Genomic DNA, 14,567 nt, shown 5'->3' on the forward strand with positions numbered 1-14,567 from the left:
AAAAAACATAATACTTTGCCTGATAAAAAGAAGGTTAAATAAAAGTAAAAAATAAATCCATATACCTCATCAATACACTAACGTTTGGAAAGTCCTCCTAACCCAAACACACCCACCACACACACACAGACACACACACACAGACACAGGTTTGTAATTCTATCCTTCTGGGGACTCCCCATTCATTTCTATGGGGAAAACAATAATCCCAACATGAAAACCTTACCCCCCACCCAGCCCTAACCTTAACTATAAGTAACCAAAAAAAAATACAAGCGTTTTTGCAGTTTTAGATGCTTCTTAGCAATCACCGATTTTTACAAAATACAGTTTTCAGGAAACTGGTCCCCATAAGGGAAAAAAAATAATGTTTATCACATTATGGGGACATTTCGTCCCCAAAAGGTAAGGTGTACCCGTTCTCACACACACACACATACACACACACGCACACACACACACAGATTTGTAATTATATCTTTGTGCGAACTCTCCATTCAATTCTATGGGGAAAACTAATCTAAACGAAATACAAGACTTTTGCCATTTGTACTTTTTTGACTGCATTCACAGATTTTTGTGGGGACCTGGAAATGGTCAAAATAAATTATTTTATTACATTGTGGGGGACATTTGGTGCCCACAATGTAATTATATACAATGTAATGTATATAAACCTAATCCACACACACACACACACACACACACACACACACACACACATTTACAGTGGTCTTGATTTAGTTATAAATTTTAGCATGCGACAGACCTCACATTCTCATGTAGAGGGTTGGAAGGCTTTTATTTCACTAAGCACATCTCACCACGCATGAACGTGTGAGCCTGTGAGACTGTGCTTTTCTACATACATACGATTCATGTGCATACTGACTGCTTTTCTCACTCATTCAAGACAAAAAGAAACCCTGCACCCTCCAAATACTACATATCCAAAAGGATATCTTAATTCTAAACAGAATAACTGATTATACTAGAAATATCGTGACTGAACCATAGTGTGGTACTTACAATGTAAATTGCAAATGTAAAAAAGAAAAAAATAATAAAATAAATAAATAAAACTGTGACAATTCAATGGTAATTCCAAACTCAGGAAAACATTTTATGTCATTACATCTCCACAATAACACTGAAGAAGACAATGATGAAATGCTTAAGTTTCAGTTAAATTAACCCTGTAATGGGAAGGTTATCCTACAGTTACTGTAGCAGTGGCTATCTACCGCACGACTCAAAGAAGGCACCCTTTCGAAAAATAAATGGAACTTTTTGTTGATAAACGACTGAGTTTTTTTTTCCAGATACAACTGATGACACATTGTAACTCTATTACATTCTTCTGTTACAGAGACATGACAAATATGAAGGAGAAAAACAATAAAAAATTTTAATCACTGTTTTCTGAGCTTTTCACCTGTTTTATCTTAAGGGGAACAAAGGGGAAAACATTTAAAAAAAAAATCAGAACTGTTTGCCAAATGGAAGTGCAGTCTGTATGGCATGATTATCTAAGTTTAAAATTAAAATGGCGTGATTAAACCCAGGTGTAGTGGCGATATTGCAAATTGTAGTGTAGCATTTCAAGTTCCATGTAATTCCAAACTGTATTTAGGATAGAGGACACTTACATCACATTACAACTGCAGCTAAAAGTCATACAAATCATGTAGCATTTTGACTTTTCAAATTCTGTATTAGCACACGAGACAAAGGCAAGAAAAATCCAGAAAACATAAATGACATAAATAAAACTCAAAGTCTGAAACACAATTTAGTTTTCAGTAGAAATTCAGATTTTGACTTCTAAACATGTGTAGTTGGAATTCTGAACTACAAACTACAAATGCAAACACAAATAACTCCAATTCTTCTCTGGTTTGTGAAATCAAAAGTGAAAAAAGACAATTCTTTTCAAAGTCCTGACACTATGGTCGAAAGTGAGTAATAAACTTGTTCTGTTATTTACCGGAAAAAGGTTTTAGAAGTTTAACAACAACTGACCAAAGGGCTGAGATCAGTTACAAGTCAGTTATTTTTAATATATTAAAATACCCTGACAGGTAGTTGGCCCTAAAGGAACAGCTAGCATTTAATACTTGTATAATTACAATAGAGCATTAAAAGTTACATTTAGTTTTCCCCTTGAAGTGGATAATATTGCAAGTTCACTCTCATACATGTATTTAAAAATTTATGATGACTGGGCATTTCCCCTGCAGTTACAGTGGAAAATGCCCAGTCGACGGATGGAGCCAGTTATAATGTTGCATTGTAGACATTGGTAAGTGCCAGTGTTCTGAATATAGAAGCATAACTTTATGCCCATATTTCAGTAAGGGAAACCTGGACTAATCTGGTTGTCTTTGGGTTAGAGTACACTTCGAATGGTTACACTTTAACCAAGGTGGGTCACACTCCAAAATTGGCACAATTCAAATTAATACAACTGCACAAACTGTTAAATAATAACTTTCTGCGAATCAAATGGATCCAATTCAAAATCAGTGTTTCCTATTAAACAACTAAGTGAACAAAACAATGAGATAAACACATTTAAAACAGAATGGAACGTAAAATCAGAGAATGTTGTTTGTGTCATGCAGAACTTTTTATGCCATTCACATGCGTTCACAGGAAATCAAAATCTAGCACATAACTTAAAGAATAACTGTATCATACTTAAAATATCAATATTTAAATATATGATCTGTCATATTTACAGTATATACACACGGTTTAGCTGCTAGTTTAATGTTAAACTATTGTTCATTCTGATTCTGGGAAAACTATGACATGTTTTAAATACCCATAATGCTCTGGATTGCTAAGCATAGATGTAAACAACATGTACAGTTAAAGCTCCATCAAACCGCTGGGTCTGGCAGTGTTTTGGCACTTAAGAAATCAAGGCCGAAACGATACTTACAAATGAAATCTGTAACCAAGTAAAATAAAAAAATAACCTTAAAAAGATTTAAAATTAAACCTTTTTACAGAAGAAGAAATAATTGGGAATTCTGATATTCTGAATTTCATCTGGCCAACACAATCCTCTGATCCATCCTTCAACAGTCCAATGAAAGAAATTTTCTAAAACTGGCAACAATAAATTATTACAGATACTGCACAAACCATGTGTAACATATCAAAAAAAAAAAAAAAACAGGACGAAATGGTTTGACAAACTAAAATGTGACTTTGTCCATTTTGCTACAGCATTGGTGAAATGTTTGAAATCATGATTTTAATACAGCAACACGCATATGACGAATGAAACAAACATGAGAGTAAATTATTCATATCTGGACAATTCTATTAAGGATTAGCAGAGGAATGGTAGAAGGCACATTTAACATGACAGGAAGGTCTACATATAAACTCTATTCTGACTAAAAGGGTCAGATGTTTCCTAACAGGGTTCAAAGTTCTGTTAGTAAAACCCACACCGGCTTCAAAATCAGTATCTTTTTTAAAAAAATTTCTCTCATTTCACCTGTTGAAAAACCAGCTGAAACACAGTGTGTACCATGTGCAAATCTTATGTGTGTGTGTGTAGTTGTGTATTTGTGTATATGAGAGAGAGAGAGAGAGAGAGAGAGAGAGATAGTGTGTGTATAGGCTAACAAAGGTTAATAAATAACGTGGAGTTACACTGTTCACATACTGATTTGTCAGTGCAAATAACAGACTGGAGAAGGGCAGGTGCATCATTGTGTAGAACATCAAAATACCGACGGCTTCATTTCCCCACAAAAGCCACTGCAGGTACAGGGTTTGCTTCTATCAGGTTACAAACAGTACATTCATTTCTACTCTCGGAGCTGCATCTAAGACACCGACTACTGTAACAGTTTTACAAAAAATAAAAATTCTTTTGACCCCGTTGCCTTTTTTGACACTTTCAAAATCTATCAAGCAAGTACGCCACATCTAATACCATTATCTATTGTCAGTAGCAGATACAGCTCGCAGAATTATTGCCTATTGCCTCTGACTATTCTTCAGGACCAGCTTAAAGTCTGCTATATGTACATGTGAGCTTGACTGGGTGGATGACCATTCAGGACAGTTCAGCTTTGGGACAGTTGACAGAATGTATCAAAATACAGCTGTAACGAAGAAGGGGAAGCTAAGCACCATGGGAAATACCCACCAACACAGCATGTACTTAAACCCACCAACAAAACCTACATTTCGTCTGTCAAAGCAGGTCCCTGCCTCATGATCTTATCCATCGCTGACATTCTTTCAGGTGCTTTTAATATAAATTTTCCAGACAGTTATTTTTGAATAACATCAATTCAAACATCGTTCTCAAATACAAAAGAAAGGAAAGAAAAGTAATGAATGTATCTTAAGGCCCGATTCTAACTATGAGTGTTTTATGACTTAAATCTCTATATCTTCTTTATGATTTATCTCACTAGAGATCTGAAGCTATTTAACAAACGGTACATCAAGTAAATTCAATATCATTAAAAACCCTTATTTAGGATTCATTTAGATAGCAGACTGTAACTCAAATTGAATGGAAAGAACTGAATAATATCTGTTATGAACTTCCTTTATGACATGCAAAAGAAAAGTCATTCTGGTCTTTAGGAAAAAATAAATAAACACCCTGTCAACAACATTTGTTACATTTGTTACTTGTACTGGTGTGATCCTTGACCCATAAGAAACCTTACGTTACATAGAATTTTCAGGTGGATGATTTCTACATGCATCTATCATAAGAACACGGAAGAATAAAGAATATGCATTGAAAATTTTTGCCAGACAAAGTCTTGCTTTGTTCGTCCCAAAACACCCTTTTACATAAGATACTACTAAGAACCTCAAAAAACTGTGTGCAAGAGGAAAGACAATATAAGGAACCAGAATCACCCATCAAAATCACAGTGCACTAAAGGGTACACCCAAAATGGCACAACAGTTGAGACTATTAGATATTTTTTTCTTCCAGTTAGATTCGTTTGTTGAGTCTGTTTTTTTGTTTTTATTCCAAAGAAAAAAAATGGCGAATGTGTACTTCCAATCCCCAAAAAGCAAAGCCTAACAACATGAAAAACTCAAAGAACACGAGAAATGCAGTTATTTTGGTCAAAGGTTTTTTTTGTTTTTTTTTCTGTTTGTTTGTTGTTTTTTTTATTGTTATTAAGGGTTCCACGGATTTGGTGCCGCAGTTGTAGCAGAAGTAACTGTCGCAGAAGCAGTAGTACAAGTGACAGTTTTAGCAATGAAGTCAGGTGGATGTTACCAATCAGTATCACTCCGAATGATCCTTCTTTCCCTATTTTTTTAACACCCATTATTAGTTATTATAGTATAGTGCTTCTCAAAAAAATAATGTGGTCTTTCTAAAAATATCTAAATCTTCTCTATTTTTTAAATGGTGTTAATCTGCTGAAATTCTGCCAGAATGGAGACTGGCTCCTTTTGGGTTCGTTAAATTCAAAAACTTGAGATTCTGCCAAGCCGTCTGGTACCATATACTGTCCATGGTTCAAGGGGTCCAGGGGAGGTGGGTATGAAGGTGGCATGGACCGGTTTTGGCTTACACCTGAATGTGGGAAACAGACAGAAAAACAGAAAGTGAGCCAGAAAAGAAAGAGGGAGCAGGAGGCGGGAAATATGACTGTTGCCAGTCATGTTTTGATTAACGAATGAAATTTATCGAACAAAATTATCATGCCAAAACGACGGAGAAACAGACAAATCGATAAAGCACGCCGTCCCTATCGTATCAACCAGGGCTGGACGCCTTAGCTACCCTCCAACCTCGGGGATACGATACATAGATTATGGGGTTTGTCTGTTTATGTTGGACAATGGAAGACAGTTAAATAATTCGTTAAATGGAGGTCACATGGTAGAGGTCACAGAGGTGTTGACAAAGACCATCGTGATAAACTGCTGCGTTACCTGCCGCTTTTTCAGCATTTCCTGAGAGCATTTGGAAATCGCCACTTTGCTACTGGGAACATCCATTAACACCAAAAGAAACTTAATTACATAAAAACAACCTTTGTAATGAATGAGAAAGTAAGTTGCCATGGCATCTTAAAGGATTTTCTACTTGTTTCTTTTATTGTTTAGAACATTTCCCACAGAAACACCCGTATCGTATTTTTATTTTGGTCCTGAATGGTATGAAAGCAACGATATTTTTAACATTTTTCAGAGCCAGAGTAAAACATACTATGTGTGCTGGTTCCTTCTACCGCACTGTGGTTTCTTCCACATAATGGGTAGATGAAGGGAATGCTTTGCTTTGGCATTTGAAAATTATTTCCTGCAGCAGTTGCCATGGCATCTTGAATAGTTATTATTACGCTACACAGGACTCTAATAAATATACCTTTATCATTTTCATACCATGTCGATATAAAAACGCCATCTTTCTCAAGATGATATCTAAGAATGAATCTGAAAATTTAAAAGAATACTTTACCTTGTGTTACCCATGTACAAATGGTTACAAACACATTATGACAAATTTCTATAATGTAAAAAATGAGGAATCTGTTACTCAAACACTACACAAACATATAATGCCCATGCAAGTCATAGGTTGCTATTAAAATGTTCAAGTGTAAAAGTCCTACACTAATCGTCAATTATGTTAAGCGAATATTTATTACTGGTAGTTGGAACATTACATATATAACTGCAAACACAAAAAAAGCACAGAGCAAGCTTTTTAAAACCAGTTACACAAATATATTTCATCCAGGTTTAATCTGATATATGCAGCAAGCTCACATTCATATACACAAACCAACATACAATAAACGAAAGCATATGCATTCTTAGCGAATTAACCAATGTGAGCATCACCATGTCACAAACATTATATAGATGCGGTATTTTCAACTGAACATAAAGTAAAATGGAACAGTACACCTTTTGTGCAACATTATTCCGGCCAAATACATAGTGTATGCCATCATTTGGGTTTTTGCTTGATTGAAAAATGTATTAAACTCACACAACAATTTCAGGTTTTTCTCATAAGGGAATTTCTACACCTGTGACTTTAATTATCAAATAAAAGAGAAAAAGCACATACATAGTACTTGAAAACCGAAAGGATTAAAAAATAACATTGAAGCTGTGCATAACTGCATGTCAGTCAAAGTTCACAACTTTGTTCAAAAGAAAAAATTTTCAGGGATCAACTGGTGTCTCTTTGAGGCCTCACCTTTCTGTTTAGTGACTTTCCTCACGGTCAAGGCAGCTTGTCGCTTCTGATATTCCGAGATTTCAAACCCTAAAATTTGAGAGCATGCGTCAGAGTTGGAAAAGCCACCCTTATGACCAAAATAGTGCACATGTTATTATGGTTTAAAATTTTTAAATTTATAATCAAAATCTCATTCTGCAAAATAGGTGACTGTGTGGTACTAAAAGAAAGTTTTCAAATATAAAATAAAAATTCCTTCTTTCAATAACTAAAATGATCTAATCATTCTTATATATAAATCTCAGAAAAGACAAACTGACTCATACGACTGATCTATCTATCTATCTATCTATCTATCTATCTATCTATCTATCTATCTATCTATCTATCTATCTATCTATCTATCTATCTATCTATTTTTTGAACCATCCATCCATCCACCCATCCATCCATCCATCCATCCATCCATCCATCCACCCATCCATCTATCCATCCATTCATCAACCCATCCATCCATCCATCTACCATCATAACAACTCTGATGCCTGTGTTCAGCAAAAGGCTCCTACCTATTTTTTCATCTTCTTGCACCATTTTGCGCTCTTCTTGAAATGCTCTGACCCACCGGATCTTCTCCTCCAGCTTCTTAGCTAGGAAAAGATGGATCTCTTCTGCGTCCCTGTTCACCAGCTTGAAGGCATTCTTGACACTGACGTTGAAGTCCTCATCTCGGCCATCATCTGTGTCCACTACCTCATACCTGTCCATGTCAATGCGCCCCTTGTAATACAGGATGTCTCTGCGTATCAAGTCCTGTGGATATATGAAATTGTTACTCCAGACCCAGCATGATTTAATTAACATCTCCGATGTTCTGCTTTTAAGCAAGAAGCCTCACGGCTTCACCTAAAGCTTTTGCTTTCCCTTGGATGTGGAATGGAAAGCATCACATAACAATCAATTGAGTAAAGAGCAAAATTCTTCAAAGAACTACTAGATTAAAACAGAATTAAGTAGAAAGGTCAGCTGTAAATTCCTTTTATTCATTCTGCCAATTTGTGCCTTTTGAATTTATCAGCTAACGAGCTAATTATTTTCAGCCACTGATCTGACAGACATTTTCAAGAGCCAAACTCCAAATAATTCGAGAATGGAAGGCCAAAAAATTGTGCTGGCAATACTCTGCCACAAGTTGCTAAAGTGGAGACTTTAACAATTTTACATTTTAAGCGAATGTAGCGTAGCATTATCAAACAGCCTCTCTGTGTACTGATCCAGAAAATGAAGGCCAGGATCGATCGGCAGCTTAATTGACAGAGATGAACGGATGCAGACGTGCATTGCAAAAAGTAAACAAACAAACAAACAAACAAACAGGAACTTCAACTTCTAATCGTCTCAGCATTATCCCTGAATGAAAGCCAGTCTCCTCAGGGAATTTGAACTAGCGATGTTGAAGTTCCATTTCTGTCTCCTTAATCACAATGCTCTCTGTTCTCCTTTCACGAGATCTTGTTTGCTGTGACTGCTAATATGATTATGTTCACAGATCAAAGAGTGCTCTCATTTTAAATTAATGTTCTAATTTTAGAATGGTCTTGCAGTGATAGAACTAGTGCAAGCAATGTGGTGATGTTAAAGACAGAAAATCATCATTAATAGGATGTATGAACTAAATTGATAAATTCACTGGAGAATATATCTTATAAAGTGCTTAAATTATAACAGCATTCACTAGGAATTGAACATGCTTAAAACACTGACAGGGCGCGTGAAACCAGAGCTGATGTGCTCGGAGGATCACTTCTCATCCTCATCATGGGATCGACAGTGAATGATGTCTGTAAGTGATGACGAGTTTTATTAAGAAAGGCTGAACTAACTTCCTGGAATGTGTACAGACATCGCACTGTACATGCCCTTTGTGACGGGATTGGCAAATCTGAGACAGGCATGTAAAGATAAATACCCTATATGCATCCTACACTAATAAGGTCTTGTTATAAGAGTTAGAAATAGTCAGTAACTTAGGGTCTACGCCACTCAGTTTTGAGCAGTTTAGATTTTAGCTAAATTATGCTAAAGTCCAATCTTACAAGAATTTTCCAGAACTGACATGAGTTTTGTAAACTTGTACTTTGAATTTTGTTTTCCTTCTGAATTAACCCATTTTCAGACAGCTGATTCAATGAAAAACTTCATATGACGTATTTCATTTGCCTCCCGCTTTTTTAAAAGCATTGTACAGTAAGCTTGGAGTTATATCGTCCAATACTTGTTGTCTGTTCAAAGACAGGACAGTATTTCATGTGCTTCCCTGAATAAGGCCAGTGTGTATTCAGCGTAAAACCATAGACCTCACCTTTTTACACATAACCATCTGATGATCAAACAGGAAGAAGACTCTCTGCTGACTCCTTCCATACGGCTGGTAAATCCATGACATCTCCCCCGTATAAATCAACTCTGAACTTCTGTCCAGAATATCATCCCCCTGTGAGGACAACAGAAAAATAAGTACAGCAGTCGCCCCCTATCTGTGGGGGATATGTTCTAAATAGGCCCCTGTGCCAGGGGACGACATCATCTCCAAGGTCACCCAAGGTCATCTGCCATTTTGTCAGTCAAAAAAATTTGCAATAGTGACACACCTGCAGTTGGGGCAGTTGATGGTGATCTTCCTTTATCTAGTGTTTTATATAACTTACGAAGCTCAAGTACTGTAATACCAACCATCAACAGAAACTCAACAAGGCTGGTATACACAATCCATTCTTGTTACTGAGTCATCTTTTCATACCTCTGCAGTGTTACTACATGGGCGTATGATGTCACAGTAGACGAAAGTTACACCCACTGAGTGGCAAATAGACTACATATGTGGCAGCGTAAGCGTTGAGTTTGAATGCCACCAGCACACAATCGATTTAGCAAAAAATTGGAGCAACCTTTTTACTGACGACAGAAAACAGAAGCAAAGATCACTGCAATAAGCAGAAACACCTAGAATAACTGGAATCCAGGCACTGAAATGCTGACTGCGATTGTCATTTCTTACTAAATAAAAGTTGTAATAAAACAAAAATATTTGTACAAACCAAAATACCCATTGGTGTCCGTCACTCAAATTTTGTCAACAAATCCTACCCCGAAGAATGACCAGGCACATGGGCTTTGGTATGGGTATAGGCTTGGCTTTGTGTCACATTGGTCTAAAGCAAGTACATATAATTCAATTCAATTTCAAAGGTTTCATTGTCATTCCCATATATCAACACGCTGTGCAACATAAAGGAACGAAATGCGTTTCCTTGGAAAGAGGGAGAGATGACATGTAAAATAAAGGAATGGGATTAAAAGTAACAGAATAATAAAAATAGAAGTAATAAAAAAACAATAAAGACCCATCATCAACTATCTAGCCATATGGATTAAATAAGTTCAGCTATCGTTAACACTATGCGGTGGCCAGTGAAAGTTAGGACAGCTTAACTGTTATCCTAAAGTTAGGACAGCTTAACTGTTATCCTAAAGTTAGGGCAGCTTAGCTGTTATCCTAAAGTTAGGACAACTTAACTGTTATCCTAAAGTTAGGGCAGCTTAACTGTTATCCTAAAGTTAGGGCAGCTTAGCTGTTATCCTAAAGTTAGGACAGCTTAGCTGTTATCCTAAAGTTAGGGCAGCTTAACTGTTATCCTAAAGTTAGGGCAGCTTAGCTGTTATCCTAAAGTTAGGGCAGCTTAACTGTTATCCTAAAGTTAGGACAGCTTAACTGTTATCCTAAAATTAGGACAGCTTAACTGTTATCCTAAAGTTAGGGCAGCTTAGCTGTTATCCTAAAGTTAGGACAGCTTAACTGTTATCCTAAAGTTAGGGCAGCTTAGCTGTTATCCTAAAGTTAGGACAACTTAACTGTTATCCTAAAGTTAGGACAGCTTAACTGTTATCCTAAAGTTAGGACAGCTTAACTGTTATCCTAAAGTTAGGGCAGCTTAACTGTTATCCTAAAGTTAGGACAGCTTAGCTGTTATCCTAAAGTTAGGACAGCTTAGCTGTTATCCTAAAGTTAGAACAGCTTAACTGTTATCCTAAAATTAGGGCAGCTTAACTGTTATCCTAAAGTTAGGGCAGCTTAGCTGTTATCCTAAAGTTAGGACAGCTTAACTGTTATCCTAAAGTTAGGGCAGCTTAACTGTTATCCTAAAGTTAGGACAGCTTAGCTGTTATCCTAAAGTTAGGGCAGCTTAACTGTTATCCTAAAGTTAGGGCAGCTTAACTGTTATCCTAAAGTTAGGGCAGCTTAGCTGTTATCCTAAAATTAGGGCAGCTTAACTGTTATCCTAAAGTTAGGGCAGATTAACTGTTATCCTAAAGTTAGGGCAGCTTAACTGTTATCCTAAAGTTAGGGCAGCTTAACTGTTATCCTAAAGTTAGGACAGCTTAACTGTTATCCTAAGCTTATTCAGCATTTTGGGAAGTTAGGATGTCTACAGCTCCAGGATGGAACAGACAAAACTTGTTTATAAAAGAGAATTCAATCGACTAGGCGAGATCGATCTGCTGTGATTTAGTTTGCAATGTACCAATCAGACATTATGTTTTGTTTAAAGCCTGTCCACTGAGTTTGATGGGTGACTTTGACAGACAATTTTAATGGTCACTGGCATCACTTAAACTGCCATTTAATCTTATTTTACTTTATTTTATAAAAAAATTTATTAAAATAGCAATAACAATAATCATTTAAATAACATTTATCAATAGTCATTCAAATGACAAATTAAATTATAATTTAAATAATCATTTAAATGGTACTTGCTTATTGAGAATTGTTACAAAACACCTTCGATACATACATACTGTACATATGATAAGGTTTTGTTTGTCAATTTGATACAATAAGATATGAACAACAATAACTCATTAAAAAATATGGGCTACTTGAACAGAAACACTGCGATACTATGACAGTCAATCTGATAACCAAGACGGTTACTAAGTGACTAAAGGCTGGTTATCGTATATGGCCTGTATTTGCTGCATAAAGGGGTGACTCACATCCCGAGCGGGACAGCGTGAGATTTCATCTCACTACTCAGAATGACAAACAGTTTAAAACTTTTTAACTAGGGGGGCACGGTATGTTTTACCCTAGAAATGAAGAGAATATTTCTATAAAGATCCAATAGCTTTTATCCACTACTAGGTACTAAACCACAGTTAACTAAGTAATTAAGCCATATTTGTGAAGAACTGGGGCTAAATCCTCAGCTTCTGAGGAGTCCTCATGAAATCATTTATAACACACACACAAACATACACAAACATACACACACACACACAGACACACAAACACACACACACAAACATACACACACAGACACGCAAACGCACACACACACACACACAAGTTGCTCTTCCTATCTAAATGGGGACCATCCATTCATTTCTATGGCACAAACCTTAATCCCAATCACGACACCCTTAAGCCCTACCCAGCCCTAACCTTAACCATAAGTAACCAACCAAAACACCAGACTTTTGGTACTTTTACTTTTTTGATTGCATTCACAGATTTTTATCAAATTGAGGTTATCCAGATGGGGACCTGAAGAAGTGTCCCCAAGAGTAAGGAAGTTTCAGGTTTTACTGCACTTTGGGGACATTTTGGTCCCCAAATGTGATCTATGCAACCCCCCCCCCCCCCCCACTATGCACCATTTGTTTTATCTTTCATGGTTATTTCATGTCAAATTGAAAAAAAGAAAGGACTGCTTTGTAATCTAAATCAATTTTTTAAACTGATTTCCTAATGCATAAAGACTATTGGCATAACTGGTGAAAGTTATATACCTCTAAACATAAAAAAATAAAATAGGTGTTTGGTGCCACAGGTACATAGAGTTCTGGAAAAAATTAAGAGACCTATCTCTTCCTCTGTCTCTCTATCATACTGTATATGACACAATAATACATATACATATTATATATATAAATCCTGGTTTAATTGTGATTCTGCTGGCAGAAGGCTACACCGACAAGTAATTTTCCAATGCCAGACATGACCGTCAACTTCTCTGACAGTGCCTCATAAATCAGAGGATGACCTGAAGTGACCTTCAAAAGGAATGGGAAACATTAAGTACAGGTGTGAAATGCACTGCTAGGACAGTTCATATCAGGCTCCTACAAGCAGGACTGAAGACCCATAAAGCAAGGAAGAAGCCCTTCATCAATGTGAAACAGGGAAGAGCCAGGCTGCAGTTCGCAAAACAATGTGCATTTTACACAGCTGCATACCTATCTGCTGCAAATTATGCTGTAGTTTATCATTTTTTTCTAGAGCTGCATATTTGCCCGGACAATGTTTTTTTTCCTGGTTGTATTCATTGTTTTACTTTGTCCTACAATATTATGAGCCAATAATGGTTTTCCACCACGGGCACTGTCCTTCCTGATCATTACAAAGGTTACCATAGCTAACAGCAGAAAGTGAGACACCCCTGTAACAATTCAGCCATCACTCAGTAATGAGGTCATGTCTCTTCGTTTAAAGGAGATGCCGCTTATACCAGGGAGCGAACGCATCCTCAGCAGAGGCAACATTAAAATGGGGTCCGTTAAATGATAAAGGCTTTGAAAACGATGCCACAAATAAGTCAGTGTACAGCAATGTGTCAGACGCCGCCAGAATTTGCAGGGAAGAGAACATTCACTGTGGCTTTTGTTCACGACAATGACAATGGACACAGACTTGGCTATAATGGCGAATGACTTACGCTGTGAGTCTGCTTTCATGACTCAGTTATTCCTGAGGCAAACGCCTGCATGTATTACACCCATTTGTATAAGGCTACATCTTCGGAAAGAAACTCACACCAGCATGCAATAAAACCCAAAAGCATAAACAGGAAATAGCTACTGAAGTACATCCAGAACCCTTGACTGTAATTTCAGCATAATTTATAGGCTTTGATGAAAATGATAAATGTCACCTTAACGCAAATAATATTTTAGGAAATAACGGTAGACAATTTCGTATCTGAGCACAACAACGACACTAATGTTATTATTATTATTATTACCTCTTACCATTATAGTAATACAATTAAAAGCAGAGTGGATTTATCATTATCCTTTGCATCATTGTGCTTAAATATACATTTTATGTAAAGTGATTTCACTATAAACAAAAATAGCGTGTGTGGAAATGCATTCAGTGTAAATAAGCTGTTTGCTGTTGTATTCAAGACTAAATTTGTGTACATGCGATAAAACTAGTGCACTGCTTTTGTTAGGGGGTAAGGCTGCAAAAGTAATTAATCAATTGATTAATCAGGAAGGATTACACACAAAAACA

General features: G+C 36.5%; 1 protein-coding gene across 11 annotated transcripts in view; it reads right to left on the reverse strand.

Annotated features, from left to right (window-relative positions):
- Positions 1–785: 785 nt before the first annotated feature.
- The window catches only part of LOC125750030 (rho guanine nucleotide exchange factor 9), a 74,129-nt gene continuing 60,347 nt past the window's right edge, over positions 786–14,567 (reverse strand). For all 11 annotated transcript variants that reach the window (XM_049027265.1, XM_049027267.1, XM_049027262.1 and 8 more), the window contains 4 exons: positions 9,570–9,701; positions 7,777–8,020; positions 7,226–7,294; positions 786–5,584 (listed from right to left, as the gene is read on the reverse strand). In XM_049027265.1, the coding sequence (XP_048883222.1) occupies positions 5,403–5,584; positions 7,226–7,294; positions 7,777–8,020; positions 9,570–9,701 (627 nt within the window). In that variant the 3' untranslated portion in view covers positions 786–5,402. The remainder of the gene's footprint in view (positions 5,585–7,225; positions 7,295–7,776; positions 8,021–9,569; positions 9,702–14,567) is intronic.

Source organism: Brienomyrus brachyistius, chromosome 10, assembly GCF_023856365.1.
Source record: "Brienomyrus brachyistius isolate T26 chromosome 10, BBRACH_0.4, whole genome shotgun sequence".
Lineage (NCBI taxonomy): Eukaryota > Metazoa > Chordata > Actinopteri > Osteoglossiformes > Mormyridae > Brienomyrus > Brienomyrus brachyistius.